Here is a 23,219-nt window from a genome sequence, read left to right as displayed (position 1 = left end):
ATAATTATTTTTAAAAAGTTAACTCCAAAATATTAATTTTTTTTATATACTAACTAAAAAAATTATTTTTTATACAGGCTGAAAGAAAAACTCAAAAAGAGATTGCAAGTTTTAAATTGAAAAGAAGTTCAGAGGATTCTGATGATGAACCATTAGCAAAAAGGTATATAATCATATTACTAAATTAATTCATCACTGAATTTTAATTTTAACATATAGACATTAAAGGCTACATGTTAAAATTGAACTTTCTAACATAAATAGTACCTAATAATAATTATAATTGTTGCAAAGTTTTTTCTTTATTTCATTATTCTATTATAAGTTTCTAATTTAAAATATTAATATTAGTTACAGATTGCTCTAAACTTGTAATGTTTCAATAATTTAATTAAATCTGTCTTCTAGATATTCATCAAAAATACTGTACAGTATTATATTAATTTGCCATTGTTTATTATTATTACATCTTTTATTTATGTATCAGCAACTAATATTAATTACCAATGTTTTTTCTTAATATTAAAAAAGATTATCCATTAAAATTTAGCTTTAAAAAATAGATTACATTGTTTTAAAGTGGGTGTAATTTGTATTTCAAATTGTTATTACATAATGAGCATATATTTTTATTACGTCACCTAATTATATTTGATATTTGTTACTTACATTACATTTTGGTTTGTGAAAAAGTAAAGTAATGCTTTTATGATCACAAAACTATCTTTAGTATTAGTTTTTGAGAGTTCAGGCGAATATATAATTGTTAGAGTTTGGTTTAAATTATAAATATTATAATTTAAAATACACAAATCTTGGTGTGTTATGTTTTCAGTTCACTGGTTTGCGTGTTAGTTCAGTTCAGACTTTCAATGTTAGAATCAACAGAAATAAATGAATTTGTTTAAATAATTTTTTATATTATATTTATCTGTTTTAGATAAACCACTGTGATTGAATAAATATATTTTTAATCATCAGAGAATGAATGTTTTGTAAACATTCATTTTCTGATGGTTGTGTAAATACATTAACCAGTAATGTGGAAATTCTTTACCTCTAAATCTGCCAAGTATTGTTTTTCATTGTTGCTAGATGTAATAATAGTAAATTTTTGATTGCCAGTGTCAGAAACAAACTATTTGCAGTTTGATTCTGAAATATTGAAATTCTATTTTCAAATTATATCTTTTAAAAAAACTTTATTTATAATTTTTTAAAATTAAATTAAATTTATTATTTTCTTAAATGTTTAGAGCTGAGAAAGTAAAACATATTAAATCAGAAAAATCTGAAAGCAAGAAAAGAAAATATGACGGGGATGATTTGAAGGTATATTGACTTACTTTTTACATCTTTATATAATAAATAACTATATAAAAATATTTCAAGAATTACAGTGAAATTTTTAAAACTTGAATATTTATTATTATAGCTAAATATCTAAATAGAGAAAGGTGTAAATTTTTGTGTTTAAATATCTACATTACTTTTCAGAAAGATACTGCAAGATAATTTAAGCAGACATCGTGTAGTCCATTTCATTCATTTGATAGGATCTGACTTTTTATCATTATATTCTAAATCTACTTTTTCTTAAGAAGAGACAATTTTTTTAAAATTATTTATTAATTTAATAAATAAATAATGCTAATTATATATATTAGTAAATATTAATTTAAAAATTAATTGTTTTTAATTTTGTAATTCTGAGGTTTTGCAAGAAAATGCACGATATTAAATTATTTTGCAAAATTCTCTATATGATATAATCTGTCTGTCAGCTTGTTTCTTGGTATAATTTTTGATTAATTTTACAAATTTGTTCTTTTGTTTAGAAATGAATTTTATTTCCTTAACTAAGATACAAATTGCCATTTCATTTTTTTCATTGTTTAAAATATCTGTCCATCAAGCTTATTTTAAGCTTCAAAATATATAAATCACATAGTAATTTGAATTGTTACATAGTGGGTTTTGAAAAGCTTTAAACCATTTATGCCTTTCTTATATATATATATATAAGCATATAAAATGTTTTTTCTTATTATCATAAAATGAGTTTTTTCCAATTGGCCTCAATTTTTTATGTAACAAACTGTATTACTTTCATTTTTCATGGTTTATAATGTTTCTTAGAGTATTTATTCCTATCTTGAAAATGGTTAGCATAATCTATTTTCAGTGGGCTTATAAGTTTTTTTAAGATAATCTTTTTATCAATATATTATTTGAATTAGTGATTTTTCAAACTTTTTGGTGCCAAGGCTCCCTAAATTTAAAAATTTCACAGCCACTTGAATTTATATATATACAATCTTAAATTTATATAAATAATTTAGAAATTAAATAATATTTACAATTTTAACAAACAGTTTATAATTAACAAGTTTGTTCTCATATAAGTATTTTTTGACACAAATATGTGAATTGCATGTTTAATAGCTATGGACAATTAAAATGACTCAACAGAAGTACTTAATAGTGGCAAATGAAAATATTGTTTATAAATGCTTTTAATTCATAACACAGATTTTTGTTATAGTAGTTTTTGTTTAAATTGATTGCACATTATAAACAAAAAATTGAAAATTGTTTTTATGTAAGTACAGGTATACCTCACCTTACGTCGGTAATTGGTTCCAGGAGAGGCGACGTAAGTCGAATTTACTTGTGTAGTTATGAACATAAGTTCAAAAGAAGAAAAAATGCCAATAATGAGAACTTAAAGACCGCTAAATAAGACGACAACACAGAAACACAGATGTTTTCATGTTTTGTTCTGTAGGATTTATGATGATTATATTAACATTTACTGTAAATGTACATATTTTATGTGATTTAACACTTTTCTAGTGATATTATGACTTCAATATTTGTGGCGGACAGATGTAAAGTCAAATAAAAGGACTTAAACTTGATTTTTATTTTTCCATATACAGTAGAGCGTCGATAAGTGGAACCAATTGGGGACTGGGGTCCTTCCAGTTAATGATTTGTTCCAGTTTCCGACTTTGTACGAAAAAATACATTAACCTGTCCGATGTTCAAATTTTTCTCCATTGCGTATCGCTTCCTGTTGAATTTTTCTCTGTTGCGTGTTGCTTCGTGTTGAATTTTCGTCGATTTTTAAGCCTAACGAAAATTTTTATAATAATCATCGAGGCTATCGTATCGTTAAAAATTATTTCTTCATTTTGTACAAACAAAATAAATATATTAAAGAATATAAAAAACATGAAAATTATACTTTAGAAGTAAATTTAGTATCAAAAACATTCGATTCAGCACGACACAGTCCGACTGAAAATCGTTCCACTTTCCGGCCACGTTCCACTTATCGACGCTCTACTGTACTTTCTTGACAAACAACGTATAATCGAGAATGACGTAACTCGAAATGATGTAACTCGAGGTATACCTGTATTTAAAATTTTCAAAAAGATTATGTTATGGTGCAGCATTAAAAAATGAAAGTATACAGGCAAAAGAGGACAGAAATAGGGCTGAGAAGTGTAAATAAATAATTTTTTTAAAGTTATTCAAACAAACTGCTGGATTTGTATCAGGCTACATTATGGTAGAAATAAATAAATTTAATTTAGAATATTCTAAAAGAAAAAATAAGATGAAAAGATTGGCCCAGAGAGGGACTCAACCCATAGTTCATGTTTATCATGTAGATGTGTTGCCATTTATGATAACTGGACTGCCATCTGATCTTTGCTTCCAGACCAATTAATTAATTTAGATATAACTGTACTCGTCATTCAGTGCTGACTGGGAACAACTTTATGATTATATCTGAAAAGCTCTGCAAGTGAAAAATGGACAGAAGTCCGGATAGCATAATTAGTAATGCATTTGCACAGTAAACATGAGTTGCAGGTTAGTGTTGCTCGAAGCCAATTCTTTTCTTCCAGAAATTCCAAATTAAAAGTTAATTTATTACAATTTATAAAATTATAATGAGATGGTAGCCTAACTACCTACCTCCTAGTCAAATTATTTTATATCTAATTATTAAATTAGTTTCATTTTAGCGTGGTAATATGGCAGTTCATTTAGCATACATAATTACTAAATTATAAATATCTGATTTAAAAAATAATTATAAAAATATTAAAATTTTAGTCAGCAAAGAAAATAAAAAAAGAGAAGGATTCTAAGAAAACCAAAACTGCAAATGAGACCCCGTCAACTCCAAAAAAAAGGGGTAAACAAGAGGAAGAAGCTGAAGTTTGGAAATGGTTTGTTTTTTAATTATATGCTCTATATTTAAATAAGTTTAGAATATAATTAAATAGATAAATAAATGTCAATTAGGTGGGAAGAAGAGAAATATGATAGTGGTATTAAATGGAAAACTCTTCAACATAATGGTCCAGTATTTGCTCCTCCATATGAACCAATTCCCAAAAATGTTAAATTTTATTATAATGGTAAGTTTTTTAATAATGAATTAGAAAAAATATTTACTTTGTAATTTCAAACCTTTATTTATTATTTTTAATTGTTATTAATAGGAAATCCTTTAGAATTGAGTTCAGAAGCCGAAGAAGTTGCAGGATTTTATGCTCGAATGTTAGATCATGATTATACCACTAAAGATGCTTTTAATAAAAATTTCTTTAAAGATTGGAGAAAAGTAATTTCATAATATATTTGATAAAAATGTATTAAATTAAAAAATAAGTAGTTATGATAGTCCAAAAATGTTGTTTAATTAGGTCATGACACCACAAGAGAGAGAGTTAATAACTGATTTGAAGAAATGCAATTTTTCTGAACTTAATGAATATTATAAACAGAAGTCAGAAGAAAGAAAAAACATGACAAAAGAAGAAAAAAATGTAATTAACTTATTTCCAGTTAGCTGTAGATATTTGAAATTAACTGTTTGAAAGGAAATTGTTTATTTTAACAAATTGCAGTAATTAAAAATAATATATATAAAATTTATAAAAAATTTTTATGAAATATAAAAAAAACCTTAATATATAAATTATAAATCATTTTAATGTAGGAGATTAAGAAACAGAATGAAGAATTACAGAAGACATATGGATTTTGTATAATTGATGGTCACAAACAAAAAATTGGCAATTTTAAAATAGAACCACCAGGTTTATTTCGTGGTCGTGGGGAACATCCAAAAATGGGAATGTTAAAAAGAAGAGTTCGACCAGAAGATATTATCATAAATATTGGAAAGTATGTGTGATTTTTATTTTTTGAAAATTTAATATATGTATTATAAAATATTACAGCTTACATTTCTATTTTTACATTTTGTTTTTGTACAATTCATACATGAAATTAGAGACTAAAATAAAACTTGTTGTAAGTTTGAATTTTAATAGTGCAAACTTAACTAGTCTTCCCAATAATGAATTACATAATGCAAAGTAAATACATTATTTCACTGCAGATGGTAACATTGCATTTCAAAACATACACAGTGCAACAATAAAGTTTCTAGGCTGATTTTATTACAGCAACACAAAACTATAATTTTTCTTTATAGTTTTCTTTCAAAATAACCTAGTTTACGATCTGCACATACTTTGCAACAACAGTATAACAATATCTGCTAATATCTTGCTGAGAGATACTTTTCTGGAATAGCCTTTAGCTCCTGTTACACTTTTTTAAATGGAGAGTACGTTTTCAGAAAAAGCCTCCTTCAATTTTAATTTTGGCCTAGAAAATAGAAAAATAATCTATTAGAGCAAGATCTGGAAAGTAAGGGGGATGTGGAATCACGGCAACTTTTTTTTGCTGACAGCTACATAACCAGTGCCCACAAATACATTGAAGCATTGTTGTGAAACAGGAATCAAGACATCTTTTCTTGGAATTAAAGTCACACCTGATGAATGTGTTTCAGAAGCCTGTCCAGCATATCAGTGTAGAATTTTCCATTCAGGGACAATGTTTTGTGTGATCACTACTTTAAAATTAGAAAAAAAAGGGGGGCATTGCCTTGATATGAGGTTTTTGCTTGACTTTCTGGTTTTTTCATACTTAGTGATGTCATACATTGTTGTTTGATTTCAGGACTATACAAGAATCACCAAACTATCTCCTATGACAATTGATTCCAAAAATTTATGTTAAAATTTTTCAGACAGCTTAATGCCATCAACATCTTTCATATTCTGTCAGCAAGTAGAATCAAAACTGGCACAGACTTTTCTGTTGCCAAGATCTTAAGTTAAAATAATCCTCACTGTCTCTTGATTAATTTCAGTCAATTGCTTAATCACTCACATTCCTAACATTCAGTCCTGAGTTAATATTTTCTAGATAGAACCAAATAGTCACTTTTTTTTGATGTTCTGGGATAGCCACTTCTTTCATCATTATCCAATGATTCCCTTCCTTCTCTAAATTGCCTGTGCCACTCAAATGTTATTCTTGATAAAGCAGTATTTCCATAGCTTTTTTTCAAAAGTTATACATTTTGATGGCTGAGTTCTTGGAGATTAATCGAAAGCATACTGTTCCATATCTGATTGTGATATTTGAGATTACTTTAATGTGGAAAAACTTGCATCACTCTCCAACTAATTAAACTAAACATATTGAAACTTGTTTTCCTTGGTGTCAAATTATACTAACAAATTTTAGGCAATCATCTGCAGTAAGACTCTACTGGATTTTCTATAATAAGATCAGACCATGAACTTAACTGTGTATTATTAGGATTATTGAAAATAGTTGTAGCTTATTAAACAAAGTCATAATAAGAATATTATATTATCTAAAAATAGGTTTATTTCATCTCTTATTCATACATTTTTTAACAAATGAAACTACAACAAATGTAAATATTCTGTAAGTTTGAATAAACCTGATTCAAATGTAGATATATTTTACAAGGAGATCTAATTCTGTATTGGGCAGATTAAAATATTTATTTATTTTGTCTTTATATTTGTTTTTATATACAGTAGATAATTTATATAATATTGACCTAGCTCTATTATTGGTGTTCTTTATATCAACCAAAAACTGTTTTGTTCTTATACTTTGTTTGAATATTTTAATTATTTATGATCTTTTATCATCAATCATCAATATTTTTATCATCAACTATATTGATAATATTAATATTAAAATATAATATTATATATTGTACATTAATTTCAACAAGTTTATGCAACACAACTGTTATATAAAGATTAAGTAAATGGTGAATAACATTTTCTGTGTTTATATTACACAGAATCATTACTGCAAAACTTGGCATACAAGTATATCTGAAATAGTATGTAAATGATTACAATTCTTATCCAGTTGCACACCAGATAAGACCATCAGTGTTTTAAAATTGCTGTTCTATTATTTTTATAAAAAGACTCACAGAGGTTTCTTGTGTTCAGAATTTCCAGTGCGTTTGCATTTGGAGATCTTTGAATATCACACGCCTACACAACACAGTGACTTTATTCACAGTTGAAGAAGTCTGAGAAAGGTTGTATCATTGGACCAAGAGAAGTAGGATAGTCATTTGACCATCCTACTTCTCTTGGCCCAGTCTGATATGATTGTGAAGAAGTGTTGAGGGCACACATGGTGACAGATTCTAGACACACCAGACAGATTATCAGGAGAGTTGATTTTCTGATCATGAGACAAGCACACACAGCTGCAACAGCAGCTGTGTGCTTGTCTCATGATCAGAACCATCTAGAGTTAGGTGAAAGCCTTGCTATATTTAACTCTAGAAGTCTTGAATCCTGTCTCTTCCAATACTATTTGCAGGCAACTAGCAGAGGCAAATTTACACACACAGTGATTGCTATGCATCCTGCCATTCATACCCAACATCATTGACTACATTCACAGTACTGTTGTGACAAAAATGCATGGACTACTACAGATTGGCAGTATGTTGTCTTTAGAGATAAATCCTGGTTTTATTTGGGAATAGACAACGATCATGTTATTGTGAAGGACTACTAATGAGCACTTCAATTGTGCCTTTACCTCTGAATGGCATACTGCCTTACTGCTGACATGCTGGTATGGGAGCGATTTTGTATGGTCATTTCTATTACTGTTATGAGGACATTAATGACAGTAGTACATTTAGGATATAATCCATGAACTCCTTTTCATTCATGATAAGGTTGCAAACTGTCATTTTCCAGTGAGATGATCAACTTACTGGAAACTAACTGAACACAGGTAGGAATTTCTAAAAATGTTTTTGTCACATCTGTCCACATTCTTAGCTTGCCTAGTCTTTAGATTTGTCACAGATCAAGCATTAGTAGACCAGACGAGACTCCAGCTCAGCCATAATGAGTATGAGGGATCTGGAACTGCAACTGAACATCTGTGGGAAAAGTATTTCAGAATAGTATATGGTGCTTGTATGCCTATCCAGTTGACCATACTGTTGTGTGTATTCAGGTAAGAGGAGATCCTACAAAGTATTGAAGGTTTGTTTAAACTGTACTGTTATTCCATAGGAAATTGACATTATAGTTGCACTAATAGTTTCATTTGTTTCCAACACTACTTTGTATGTAACTTTTGTCAATGAAAGTATGGTTTTTGATTATCTGACATAAAATTCAGCTTGTAAATTGAAATATTCTTGTAGGTATATTGATACTTGAAGGATTTAATTAAAAATTACTTTTTACTGTTATCAGGAAAACATTTCAATGTAAAATCTTTTGGAAATTATTATTTTCATTTATTTGTTCTTTCTCTCATATAGTTCTTCCAGTTTCAAATAAATTAATAATTTTTTTTATTTAAAAGTTTAATATATACAAGGTAGTCAGGAGGAGAGAGAAATAAGTTGGCAGATTATAGTATGGATCATTGTAAGCAAAAAACATTTTATGAACATGAGTATTATTCTCAGTAATTTTGAAGATACAGTGTTTGAAAGTTGCTCACATACACAATAATAATGAATGATACAAATGTATAACAACATAATAATATAACAAATGCTCAAAAATGTAAAATGTACTAAAGTTCATAGTTCTAACTTGTGTCTGAAGATGGCATGTTGTTGCTTTGAGCTACTCACTGATGATCATGTGTCAGTTGATAAAATTTGAGTTGCATCATAGCTTCTCTCAGAAGCAGATGTCGGACACTCTGATAGTGATAAGGATGTAAGCTAAGCAATGTAAAGTATATTAATGTTGCAATGTATATCTATCCTTGTAGTCAACTGTTGGAACCTGTTTTATTTTTTCCATTTGCTATAATGAAAGGTTTTTTGTGAATGAAAGCACCTTCATTATTGTGGAATTAGTTTGTCACATGTAGACACACATTTAAAAAAATATTTACTGTATTAATATATCTTTAAACTAATTTTGATGTAGAGTGTTGTGTTAGTTAATTTTTAATTGTTTTATTTAGTCATTTTGAAAATTTAGAAGCTTTTATTACTTTCACTTAACATTGCTCACATATTTTATGCATTCTGGACACCTAATTACTTGTACAAATGGTTTGTCATATTCTTCAATGTAGAAAAACTAATCTTATCTTATTGTTAATACTTTTTTAAGATATATGGTTATAATTCATTCTTAGGTTTAATATAGAAATGAATGCTGTTTTTATTTTGTGATTTTTGTTTCTGTACCATGATAAAAAAAATTGAGATAAATATTACTGTTAAAGCTAAAATAATAATTTTAAGTGAGGAATGCGACAACAAAAATATATTTCCAAAAAAAAAGTAGGATGTGGAAAATCAACAGTTAATAAACTTGTATCAAGTCAAAACTGTTTTACTCCATTAAAATATTATGGATGTTCAAGAATATTAATAACATAAATGATGATAACACTTAAGGAAACTGTATTTAAAATGTTGACTTTAATATCTGTTAAATTTTTAAAAATTTTGAGAAAAATATTAATACTTGAAGTACTTACTGCATATAATAAAAAAGTATAGAGATGAAAACAGACTCTTAGAAAACTAGTACAGTAGAGCATCGATTATCCAATCCCCGATCAACCGTCACATCAGTTAAACCGACCGCGTTCTAGTCGACAAATTCAAATGTCTGCTAGTGATGTGGTGCTACAATATTTGGTTATGTCTTGGCTACTTTAATATTATTTTTGTTAAATTTTTTGCATGTTTTAGCTGGCAATACTGGCTCAACCATGAAAAGGAGGCCAGTATTTAAAATGAGGCTTAATTTTATTTATCCAATTGCTGTTTTTAAAACGTGTGTGAGATTTAGCGGCAAAAAACGAGTGTCAGCTGTGAAGAAAAAGAAAATTTTGGGCTTCTTTTTCTAATGTATAGACCTACTTTATGTAAAATATGTAACCCGAATATATTTTTCAATATACAGTACAGTACTGCATTTTGTGCAAAATAAAGAAATAATTTTAACGATACAATAGTGACGATTATTATTTTTAAAAAATTTTTGTTAGGCTTAACATTGATGAAAATTCAATGCGAAGTAGGTTAATAGCGATATACTAATATAGTAATTACATGGGATATACTAATATACTATACCAGGGCTTCTTAAACTATGGGTCGCGACCCCATTTGGGGTCACTTAGCGAAATCTTGGGGTCGTGAGATTTTAATGCAAAATATTGAAAATAATTTGGGAGAGTTTGAAAATGTTCTTTTGCCATTCAACACCACATATTTATGTGAAATTACTTTTTCAGCTTTGCCTAATATTCTCTTTTATTTATGTTATTGCAAAAAATGCAGTTTTGATTAAAAAAATAGGGTATATAATTTTTATAACTATAATAAATACAATTTTACTACTTTTTGTGCAATTTTTAATTTTATATTTTTGTATGTTTTTAAACAAATTCTAAAACTATATTTTTTCATATGTATATATATTGTTACCTAATCAATAAATTATCACAAAATATTTATATATCTTTATTTTATATATTGGGGGGTTGCAAAAAAAATCACAATCATAAATGGGGTCTTGAATAAAAAAAAGTTTAAGAAGCCCTGTACTATACTAATAATGTATTTTTTTATACTTATCAATTATCCGTTTTTTCAGTTATCCGACCAACCCCCAGTCCCCAATCGAGTCGAATAATTGATGCTCTATTTTATTGACAAATGATTAATTAATATAGTAGAATCTTGTTTTAGTGGATCCTGGAATAATGGATTTTTTCCCAGATCTTGCCAAATCAATGTGAAGTTACTTTCTTTTATCCGTAATACAGAATATCAGATTTTTTTCTACCCCATCTATTGTAAACACTGCATTTTTTTCAATGTTTAGTTAACATTTGGGTGCTTCTGGGAATTTCTAGAGTTCGATGATGAGTTGTTGTATCTGGGATATGTACAATTGAAGAATTGTATGAAGAGAGTCAGCAGCCTGATATGATTGAACAAGACCTATCTAGTGAACATTCTGACTCTGGTCCAAGTGTATTGATAAAGTTTATCAAGGCCATTGAGTCTTTTCAAGTTGTAAAGACCTTCCTGATGAGTTTCAGCATAAACGAACAGACTGTATATGACATTAATATCAAGTGGTTGTTGTATTCAATAGGTGGAAAAGTGGCATCAAAACAAACCAAGATGGACAAGTTTTTAACAAATTGCGAAGTGCTAATGAAATATGTAATTTGCTTCTTTTTGTGTGCTTACAGTATATTGGCTTTGTCATATACATGTATGGCACAATATACAAACTTGTGACATACATGTTTCTATAGATTAATATAGAAAGATCTGAAGAGAGTGAATAATTTCAAGTACAGGTATTTTTTATATGTAGGGGTTAAAAAACATTTTTTTGAATAACAGATATTTTTCTGGGTATGCAGGAAATCTGTTGTTTGCAATATAACAGATTATTTTCGGCAGCTCAAGCAATTTGTTAAAATGGGATTCTACTATATCTTGTTAAATTTAACTGGACAATGCCTAGTTTAAAAAAAAGAGCCATAATAAAAATTGATTGATTTGATACCTATTGCCAATAGTCAATTGCATAAATTTTTAATCTTTTCGTTATCTCATAGAATTTCGGTTGCCAGATTTTAAATTGGAGGTGGATAATATAAAAATGTGTAATTTATGAGCAATGTAAACACATTGATGCTTTTAAGACAATTTAACAAACTTATATTTACAAAAACTGAAAAGTTATATTTTCAACTAAATATATAAATAATGCATATTAAAATGTCTTCTAATAATTGAATTTAAGAAAGCTTAATGTAGTCTTGAATAACATACTATTGTAGCGATTTTACTTCAAAATTCAAAAAGTTTTTAAATATTCTAAACTTTGAGCATTATTGTATGTGTAGTGTAAAAAGGGGTTACTTTTATGATTAAAAAAATTAATGAATCAATAGAAACTAATGTTGCAACGAATAGTATATTCGGCCAAACTATTCGGCTTGGTTAACGCACATATGAAAATTGGCATGCAAACCGCATTATGGCAAGGACCCTGCTCTCTATTGGCCCACTGTCACTACGCTTCACCAATCACGTTAATTCTTGACAGTTGTAGCGGACAGACATGAATGTCATGGTAGTATGTGATAAATGATGATATCAAATGTGGATAACAATGAAATGACCTACATGTGTAAATAATGGGAAAAGAACAGAGAAGGACTGCAAAGTGAAAATGTGAAAATAAATATGAAATTGAGTTGATATCATAATCAAACAAGTTGAGGCAGCTTATTGGCACGAAATTCATGGCCGTAGTGCCAAATAATTGTTCTTATAGACTTCGGAAAGCTAAATGCTTGTAATGAAAGTCACTTAGCAGGCACGGGCAAAAGTCTGGGGCCGTTTAGGCTACCAAGTTGTCTCAAATCTGTGAAATCATAACTGTGGCTTATACAGATGTCCTATCTGTCTCTTTTCTCTGTTATCACCAAGCTATGAGTCATGTAATTTTAGAATGGGAAATCTACAACGGAAAAGTGATGAATCCAAAGTATTGCGCGTGCACATTATGATGTATGCATAGATGTACGTGGACTAGAGCAATAGAGGAAAGAGAAAGGGAAGACAAAGACGAGTGCTTAAAGAGGGTAGGCAGAGTCAGACCCTCAGATGTGTGATGATTCTTGAACAAATAGGCGTGTGCTGATCTTTGTAATTATAAATTGTGAATACATGTGACTAATATTATTTTGTTTTTTATTTTGTGCAGGTTATAAGTTATAAATAAATATAAACAAACAACACTAACCCGATAACATTAAATCTAAATACCAAAATGATTAATTTACTGTGTTTTTGTTATTACTTACTCCTGTTTTTAGGTATTTGGTATTCGGCTGAATAATGATTAAATATTCGGTATTCGGCCAAATAGCAAAAAATAGTCCGAATACCAAATAGTAACCGAATATTCGTTGCATCATTAATAGAAACATACCTAGGATAAGTAGTAACATATGAATTTTTCAGAAATATAAAAGTCGTCCTTAGTGGATGCTGACTCCTTTTTTATTAAAATGAAGTAAAATGAATTATGATTAAGAAAACATCATATTGCTGAAGGTATTCTTTGATTTTTATTTTTTTTCATCAGAGTGGATTCTTCATGTTAAACTTACATATTTGTATTGAATTTAAAATATTAAAAAAGTTTCTAAATTGATTTAAAATTTTTCTACTTTCTTCAAATAAATATAACAATAAAGAAAAATTAAACTTAGAAATATTAAAATATTATGCTAATTAAATAAAAGTAAATAATAGTTATGATATCAGATGAATTTTTTCAACAATAGATGTATACTGGATTATGTAGTGTACAGTATCGTAAAATTCTTCTGATGTATTCGATGGGCTCATGAAATAAATACTATTTAGATTTATATTGCAATGATAAAAAATTGTATGAAGTTTGATATTATTATTAAATATTGAAATAAAATTTGTGTAAATAATTTTTGAAAATTTTTTTAAAATCCATTATACAGTATAAACTCTGGTTTATCCTTGTTATGAAATTATCTCATAGTTTAACGCATCATATTGAAATAAAACGATTTCTTGTCATGATCTTTTAAATAAACTTTGAACAATACATAGAATTAAACATAAATTTTATTTTTTAATTCTAATAAATATAAAATTTTTGGTTTAGTTTATTTGTTAATTAGTATTAAATTTAAATTAAACAAAATGAAAAAAAATGCTGGAAGATGAATAATGAATCTGAAATAATAACACATAATGAGCTTATGTAGATGTAATTTAAATAAACAATTTACACAAAAACACATTAATAAATTTACTTAAAATACATTGTTATATGATACAGGTATTTCTCTTTTGTATTTTTTGTAAAGTTTGGTTTTTTTCAATTTTTTAGTGATTTTTTTCTTTTTAGAATGCATTGATTTTGATTTTAATTATTTTAAAAGATTTCATTCAAGAGTTCTCACTGACTTACAATTCATTCAAGGTAAATGTAACCATGAATACACTTTTCTATTCACAGTTGAGAATAGAGATAATAGATGTTAAGTAATGTGTGTGCATGATTATTATCATTTGCTAATGCAATGTTAAATACAGGGTGTCCCAAAAAGATGTACTCACTTTTTGATTGTCAAATATATAAATATTTTTTTGTAAATAGACGTGTATTGACAAACACAGTCCTAAGAAGTTAAATCAATAAATAAATGCATTAATTTAAAACCTATTACTAAATTTAAAAAACATACTATTAATCGTCTATCGAAGAGCGAGTACATCTTTTGAGACACCCTGTATTTTCTTTCTTTTTCCTAAAAATGCTTGCTTTGTTTTTTAAATATAATTTCTCTCAATTTTTATCATTGGAAAACATTAAAAAAGCAAAATAATCAAGCAATTCAAAAATAGCATATAATGTTTTAAACACAAAAATTAATTTACATAAATTTTAATATTAGAATGTGCTTTTAATGATTTATTAATTGCTATAAGTTGCATTAATTCAGTACTACATTCATTATAACAACTTAATATTCATTAATAATAATTATAATTCTCAATCATTTATATTTATGTAAATGATTTTATTAGATTGTAATTAGACATATTATGGAGAAAGAAATGAAGATTTTTTTCTTTGGTGATTAAAAATTTTTTGTATTACTTTTATTTTTACATTTAGAAAGAAATGACTTTCTAATTAATGAATTGTATAATTTTAACAATTAGATAAAATGTAGAATAATCCCATTAATTAATTACAGTTGCAAGGTGATTTTCTATTTTGACTTGATACTTATTTGTTTAACTGTTTTATGAATATGAATTTTTTTCATTACAATATAAACATTGATACTATTGATTTTATTTTCAAAACTGTCAAATAGAATAATTGTAATAGTTTTGGTAAAAGTAGGCCTAATATATTCATAAAACTAATTTTTTCCTTGAAGTAAGTATTATATATTTAATATTTTTGAAGCAGTTAAATTTTAGTCACATAACTTTAAAAAAATTTTAAGATGTTATTAAAAAGTAAAAATGCTTTCAAAAAATTATATTCTAATATAAAACTTTCACAATAATAAATAATTCACAAAATTATTTATTTTAATATAATGCATATTTTTATCATTATTTTTTACTATTACAACTAACAGAAATCTTCTCATTTTTTCTTATTCTTTTTTAATTATTAGTTTTCATATTTTTGATACTACTAAAATATTTATTTGTAGTTAAGAAGAAAAGGCAAGTTAATAATATATAATTTAGATTAGAGGTTTTCTCATGAGACCGCCAGGTGGCGTCAAGTTTAAACAGCGCTTTGCTTTGGTTCTGGTTTTATTTTCATATTTAATATATTTTCCACCTCTTTATTGACAATTGTTTTTTCTTATTTTGGCTTCTTAACCGTTGCTGTGCATGTGAGTACCAATTTCTGTTCTTACTTCGTTGCTAGACAACCTTACTGTCGACCACGTGGCTTGGTGAGTTAGCTAAGCCTAATCTGCAGCACGATGCCGGGGCGCAAATCGAAAGCCACCCCAGAAAACGTGTCTGCAACCTTAAATGAAATATCGAAACTTGGATTTACGGAAGTCATCAACCAACTTAAAAGTATTTATCAGCCCATAGTGAATAAACGCCCACTTAACCAACAAGAAAGTTACACAATAGATCAGTTAATACAAAGAATAACTGACATTCACTTATGCTGTTTAGACAAATACAATGTGGTACAAGAAGATATAGTTAAACTACAAGAGGATAAAATTCAACATCAATCACAACTAAAATCATATGCAAATGCTGTCAAAGCTTCAAGAGAAAAAGTTCATAACCAGCCTGGTCAAGCACAAAAAAGGGAGACATTAATATTAACTCCAGGGATTAAAAACTCACAAGTGGACAGAAATACTGTCAGAAGTCACTTAGAAGCTGTTCTAAAACCAGCAGCCAATGGTATCAGGATCGACTCCTGTCTAGTGCAGAAAGATGGGAAAGTCAGCCTACAATTACCCAACACTGCCAGTGTCGATAAAATTATTGATCTCATCAATAACAATCATGACTCTGAATTCAAATTTTCGGCAAGCAAGAAAACTAAGAGAAAGCCTTTAGTTCAAATCCACCATGTGTGCTCTAACTTAAATAAAGAGGAGTTGATTAACACTGTCACTGCACAAAATGACAACTTAAAAAATATACTAGAAGAAAAAGATCAAATACTACAACCACTATTCTCCTTCAGATCCAAGGCAGACTCTGCTCAGGAAAAAACATGGGTTTTCTTGACCTCACCTCAAGTTCATCAAAGTTTACTGAAAAACAGAAGGGTGTATATAGGACTTAGATCTCATCAAGTCCTCAACTACTTAGGAATCAAACAATGCTACAACTGCTGCAAATTTGGTCATATTGCTTCAAAATGTGTACCGGAACAACCTGCCTGCTCACACTGTGGTGTAGAGGGTCACAGCTATAGAACCTGTATGGAAAAGACCAAGTCGTCTGTTATTAAGTGCATCAATTGTATCCGATGGGCTAAACGACTAAAAATGAATGTTCAAAATATTTCTCACAAAGCCACTGACCCAGAATGTCCTGTATATTTAAAAGTAAAATCAAAACTTATTGAAAATACGGACTATGGAGAGGCCACATACCAAGAAACATATTAAAATTGTCCAATTTAATGTCAATCACTCCAAAGCAGTCACAGGTAATCTGGCAAACTACTTAATAGTTAACGACATAGATATTGCTCTTTTACAGGATCCCTACGTATACAATTCTAAAATTGTTGGCTTTCCTAGGGGTTTCAAGATTCTCTCTGCAGCAGTCCCTAATCCCCTAGCTTGCATTATTATATGCAACCCAAATATCCCCATACTGCAGCTTACCCAGCTATGTAATGAGTTCTGCACCGTAATATCTATTACTCTGGATACTGTTATGTTCTTATCATCAGTTTATTGCTATCCCAGCCTGCCTCTGAATGATGCTATCTCTTTTTTGGAGGAAGCCTACAAAACAATTGATAAAAATAGGCTACTGATTGGTGTTGACTCCAATGCCCGTAATCCACTATGGCATGACATCATAGAAAATAGCAGGGGTACCCTTTTTGAAGAATTCCTAGATAGACATGTCTTTACTGTGATAAATGAGCCAAGTGAACCTACTTATGACTCCATCCTGGGCAAAAGCTGGATTGATTTAACTATCACTGGCTCCTCTCTGGCTAAAAACATCACTTGCTGGTCTCTGATTGACCAGGAAATGCTTTCTGATCACAGAGCCATCTCCTTTTGCATTGAACAGCAGCACAGGCTTTGCCTCACAAAAAGTAACTCCTTCAATTTGAGAAAGGCAAACTGGCATATGTTTCAGGATCTAATCCAAGTAGAACTGGATAATTTTAGTACACAAACCCCTCTTAACACTGAAGAGGAAATTGACAAATGGGTGTCAAAGCTAAATGATATTCTGAAAAGTGCAGCAGAAAAAGCCATTCCCAGAAAAGTCCCCCTAAAGAAGGCTGTGCCGTGGTGGACCCCAACATTAACATCCCTGAGAAAACAGGTCAATTCTCTTAGGCGCAAATTTCAAAGACAGAAAAATCCCCTATTGAGAGTCAATCAAGAAATTGAATACAGGACAGCAAAAAAGAAATATATCAGAGAAATGAAATCAGAAAAGCTGAAATCTTGGCAAAACTATTGCAATACAAGGGGAAATATTGATCCATGGAAAAACATTTACAGGATTCTGAACAGGAGCAACACGGATCATACACTTCTGGCACAAATAGATAACTCCCAGCATAGCTATGATATCAATTCTGCTTTATCAGCCCTGGCTGCACAACTCTTCCCTGGTGACAATTACACGGATGACTCCTCTGAACATAAATCCATCAGAACAAATTGGCTAAGTGTGCATTCAGCCCCAACCGTAATAGATCACTACTTTTCCACCTTTGAACTCAAGAAAGCACTTTTCTCCATGGGACCTCATAAGGCTCCAGGAGGTGACGAGATCTATGCCAAAATGCTTCAGGAGTGTTTCAACATTTTAGAACCTTTTCTTCTCAGTCTGTACAACTCCTGCCTAAGTCTTTCTTACTTTCCTGCTCACTGGAAAATTGCCAATGTCATCCTTATCAAAAAACCAAGAACTGAAAATACCGACCCCTCCAAGCTGTATAGACCAATTAGCCTTCTTCCAGTAATGGGCAAGGTTTTTGAAAAAATGATTTTGGGCCGTCTTGAGTGGCTTGCTAATAAGCATCTCTGGCTCGACCCAAACCAGTATGGCTTCAGGAAAAGCAGAAGTGCTGAGGATGCTGTCTATGCCTTGACACAACTCATAGAAGAGGGACTGAGTAACAAAGTTTATACCGCAGCTATCTTTTTGGACATTAAAGGTGCCTTCGACAACTGCTGGCACCCAAGCATTATCAACGAGCTCTCCCAACTAGACTGTCCCAACTATCTTGTCAAGCTGGTCTCCTCCTTTTTAACTAACAGGAAAATAAATCTGTCTTATCATCATCACTCTGTTAGTAAACTCCTAACAAAATCTTGCCCTCAAGGTGGTGTTTTATCTCCTTTCTTATGGAACCTAGTGGTCAATTCCTTTCTGAAAACCAAATGTGACAAAGCAATAAGTGTGCAAGCCTATGCCGACGACCTCGTCATTGTGTGTCAGCATAGGGACACTGCTTTTTTGGAAAGTAAGCTAAACGAAATGTTGAGTAAAGCTTCCAAATGGGCCTATCTTAATAAACTCCAGTTCTGTACTTACAAGACCAAAGCTATGCTTTTCACAAACAAATACAAATTTTCATACCCCAAGCTTTTATTAGATAGTGACTCAATCGAATGGGTAGACCGGCAAAAGTACCTGGGAGTAATCCTTGATACTAAACTTACATATAGTTACCACATTGATTATATCTTGGCTAAAGCCAAGAAAATAAACTACATGCTGCAAAAATGTGCTAGATGCACCTGGGGCCTAAATCACAAAGCTTATAAAACTCTGTATAATGGGGCAATACTACCAATGATACTTTATGCGGCTTCTAGCTGGGGACATGTAACGAGTAAAGTTACAATTGCAAGCAAATTACTCTCTCTCCAAAGACAGTTTGCCATCAAAATTTCAAAGTGCTGCAGGACTGTTTCTACAAATGCCTCTCTGATTCTAGCAGAGCTCCTTCCTTTACCTCTCTGTATTGAAGAAAAAGTTCTTCACTATTACACCAGAACCGCAAACATCAAAGTTCAACAACGGTCTCTGCTCTTATCTACGGCTATTCACATGCTTCCACACTGCAACTTCTCCACCAACTGTGATCATCACCCTGTAAGCAGGGTTATCCCCAGGGTGCACGTGGTGCCATCTGCTTCCACCCTAGATGTCCATGCTGACATTAACATCTACACAGATGGGTCCAAAGGCTCCCTTCATGTTGGCTCAAGTGTCTGCATTTATCTTCAAACTGATTTACTTTGCCCAAAATATGTTAAAAGGTACAGGTACCCCCCGTACACCACCATCTATCAAGCTGAGGAAGATGCTGTCTACCGGGCTGTTCAGTGGGCCACCTCACTTCCTAACAAAACTCTTTCTTTCAACATCTTCAGTGACTCTCAGTCTGTCCTAAAGGCCCTCTTAAATCCCAACTGCAACAGCAACAAAATCGCATACATCCAGCATCATATTGTAAATCATGTCAATAGGATAACTTTTATTTTTGTTCCTGGTCATACTGGCATTATGGGAAATGAAAAAGCCGACCTCGAGGCTAAGTCAGCTGCAAAGGACACCGACTTGGACTATACACTCATTCCTCTCTCACGCAACAGCCTCAAAAATTATATCCGTGCCAATGCTATGCAGAAGTGGAACCAGCAATGGGTGAGCAGTAAGACGGGTAAAATAACCAGACTGTATTTCCCTAGTGTTGATAGCAGACTCTCTTCACCACTTAGATTTCTGTCGTTTACTACTGCTCAACTTCTTACTGAGCATGGTAATTTTAGGAGCTACCTGGCGATGTATAACCGGGCAGAAACTGCCTTTTGCTTTTGTTCCACAGGAAACCTTGATACTGTTGACCATATGATCTACCATTGTCCTATTTATGATCAAGATAGACTCATAATGAAATTAGAAATCTTCATGCATGGTTTCAGGTGGCCATGCCCACTGGATAAACTTGTACAGAAGCCTCTTTTTGATACCTTTTACAGTTATATTCAAAATATATGGAAGAAAAGACTTTTCATAATTTCTAATTTCTAATATTACTTTTAGTCCTCAATGAAAGCAGAACTTTCTATTTTTATGTTTACTCTGAATCATTTATCTTGTGTTATGTATCTTAGTGTTATACTCCCATAGGAGTGGTGCACTTATCTAATAAATAATAATAAATAAGAGGTTTTCTAATATTTATTATTCATAATTGCTAATATAATGAAAACCTTTTTTAAGAAATACAAAAATTATTAAATTAGAACTAATTTATACACTTTAATTTTTAATATTTATAGTATTGGTGATTTATGTTGAGTTAATTTACATTAATTTATTTGACACCCAAGATTGCAAAATACTAGAAGAAAAATTTGTGATTTTTATAACATGAATATACTTATATTTGGAGTAATATATATATATATATATATATATATATATTTTTTTTTTTGCTCTAAATATATGGAAACACTCAAATAGATATTTAAACATGAATACTATAGCTGTGGTTCTCAGACTAAAGATAAAAGTCAGATGTATCACACAAAAGGTTTTAGACCAGTCCATAAGATATTTTGTTGTAAATCTTAGATTTTTTATCTGTCATATTGTAATTAATCTTTCATAATGAATTAGAATATTAATGTAATAGTTTGTAAGCTGTGATAAGTAATTAAAATATTGCAGATGTGTGTTTATTAATCACATGATTAACAATTTTTATATTTTATATGTTACCACAGTGGTTGGCACATTATTGACATAAATTACAAGTTTGTGGATTCCAGCTAGTGCTTTGACTTATTAATATATTACTAATGTCAGAATAACAATAAATCACAAACTCCAAAAAATTACAGTTTTGAATAAATGTAATTACAAAATAATGAAATAAATAAGTAATAGCTGTATCAATTGTTTATAGTATGCAACTTGTTTTTCTGATATGTGTATTTGTAAAATTATAAAATTGACAACAAAAATGAAAGAAATAAATTTTTATAATGCACAAATTAAATGTAACTTTCAATAAAGGAAAGTTTTCTGTGAACATTAAACTTTTAAAAGATTTCTCCAGAATATATTTTTGCACTAAAATATAAAAAATAATTGTTTATTTGTCATGAAAATTAATGTTTGTTCTTATATAATGCTTATTTATAATGTGATATTTTTCATTAACATAAAAAAACTACTAAATAGAAGAGGTTAACCAAAGATATTATTTTAATAAACGTTATTTGAAAGTTTCAACTATTTGCTTAATTCAGATATCTTGTAGAAAGATAAATATAAGTCTTTTACATATTTTATTTTATAGGGAAGCAACAGTACCTCCACCACCTGAAGGACATAAATGGAAAGAAATAAGACATGATAATAGTGTAACATGGTTAGCATGCTGGTCAGAAAATATATTAGGACAAACAAAATATATTATGTTGAATCCAAGTTCAAAATTAAAGGTAAATAATTTTCTTATAATTGCTGTATAAAGTATTTTGATTAATTATTGCTAAAATATGATATAGGCAGACTGTTTAAATTTTCATGAAAAATTATTATATTTTATTAATATTTTAGTTTTGTGATGATATTTAAATGTCAGAATTGTCATTTTTAATACAATTTCAAAATATAGGGGGAGAAAGATTGGCAGAAATATGAAACAGCGCGTAAATTGAAAAGTCTTGCAGATGGAATTCGCCGGCAATACATGGAAGATTGGAAATCCAAAGAAATGAAAGTTCGCCAAAGAGCAGTTGCTTTATATTTTATTGATAAGGTATATATTATTATTTACTTGAGACTATTATACATAGTTTGAATTTATTTAAAATATAAAATTAGCCTTTAATTTATTTTTCTTTTAAAAGTTATTTTATAATCTATTGAAATTAAATTCTGAATTTAAGCAAACAAATCTCCATTTTTATTTGGGATATGCTAAAAGACAGTTTAGTGAGGGAAATTAATATAATATTAATCGTATATAGTAGGATGTACAATATAAAGAAAAAAAATATTATTTTACAAACATGAGAATAATTTCAATTACAATAAACATTGAAGATGATGTTTTAAAGCCAAAATGATTGCCAAATTAGATCAGGCTATATTATTGCTAATAATTAAATGTTAAGTAATTTGACCTAGAAGCAGACATTGGGTACCATCTCTTATTAAAATTATTAAAAGTTTCTGGAATGAAAATCAGCTCTGAGCAGGAATCAAACCCACAACACAACTACCACCTACTGTGTGGATGAGTTGTCAATTATGCTATCCAGACCTCTGTCTGATCTTAATTTCCAGAGCTATTAATTTAGATATAACCACACTGGTTGCTTACAGTGCCAATTGGGGACAACTCGGTGCCCATAATCTCCCACTATGGCACTCAGTCAGATGTAACCATTATGGTTATATCTAAATTAATAGTTGTGGAAGCAAAGATCAGATGGAGGTCTTT

General features: G+C 29.7%; 1 protein-coding gene across 1 annotated transcript in view; it reads left to right on the top strand.

Moving 5' to 3' along the window:
* Top1 (topoisomerase 1) overlaps window positions 1-23,219 on the top strand; it is a 60,963-nt gene that overhangs the window by 31,483 nt on the left and 6,261 nt on the right. The window contains exons 4-12 of the mRNA XM_067286564.1: window positions 78-163; window positions 1,257-1,332; window positions 4,135-4,250; window positions 4,327-4,442; window positions 4,527-4,648; window positions 4,731-4,853; window positions 5,027-5,214; window positions 22,068-22,212; window positions 22,389-22,532. Of these exons, the coding sequence (XP_067142665.1) occupies window positions 78-163; window positions 1,257-1,332; window positions 4,135-4,250; window positions 4,327-4,442; window positions 4,527-4,648; window positions 4,731-4,853; window positions 5,027-5,214; window positions 22,068-22,212; window positions 22,389-22,532 (1,116 nt within the window). The remainder of the gene's footprint in view (window positions 1-77; window positions 164-1,256; window positions 1,333-4,134; window positions 4,251-4,326; window positions 4,443-4,526; window positions 4,649-4,730; window positions 4,854-5,026; window positions 5,215-22,067; window positions 22,213-22,388; window positions 22,533-23,219) is intronic.

Source organism: Centruroides vittatus, unplaced genomic scaffold, assembly GCF_030686945.1.
Source record: "Centruroides vittatus isolate TY-2023 unplaced genomic scaffold, ASM3068694v2 scaffold_373, whole genome shotgun sequence".
NCBI lineage: Eukaryota > Metazoa > Arthropoda > Arachnida > Scorpiones > Buthidae > Centruroides > Centruroides vittatus.
This window is presented reverse-complemented; position numbering and strand designations above follow the sequence as displayed.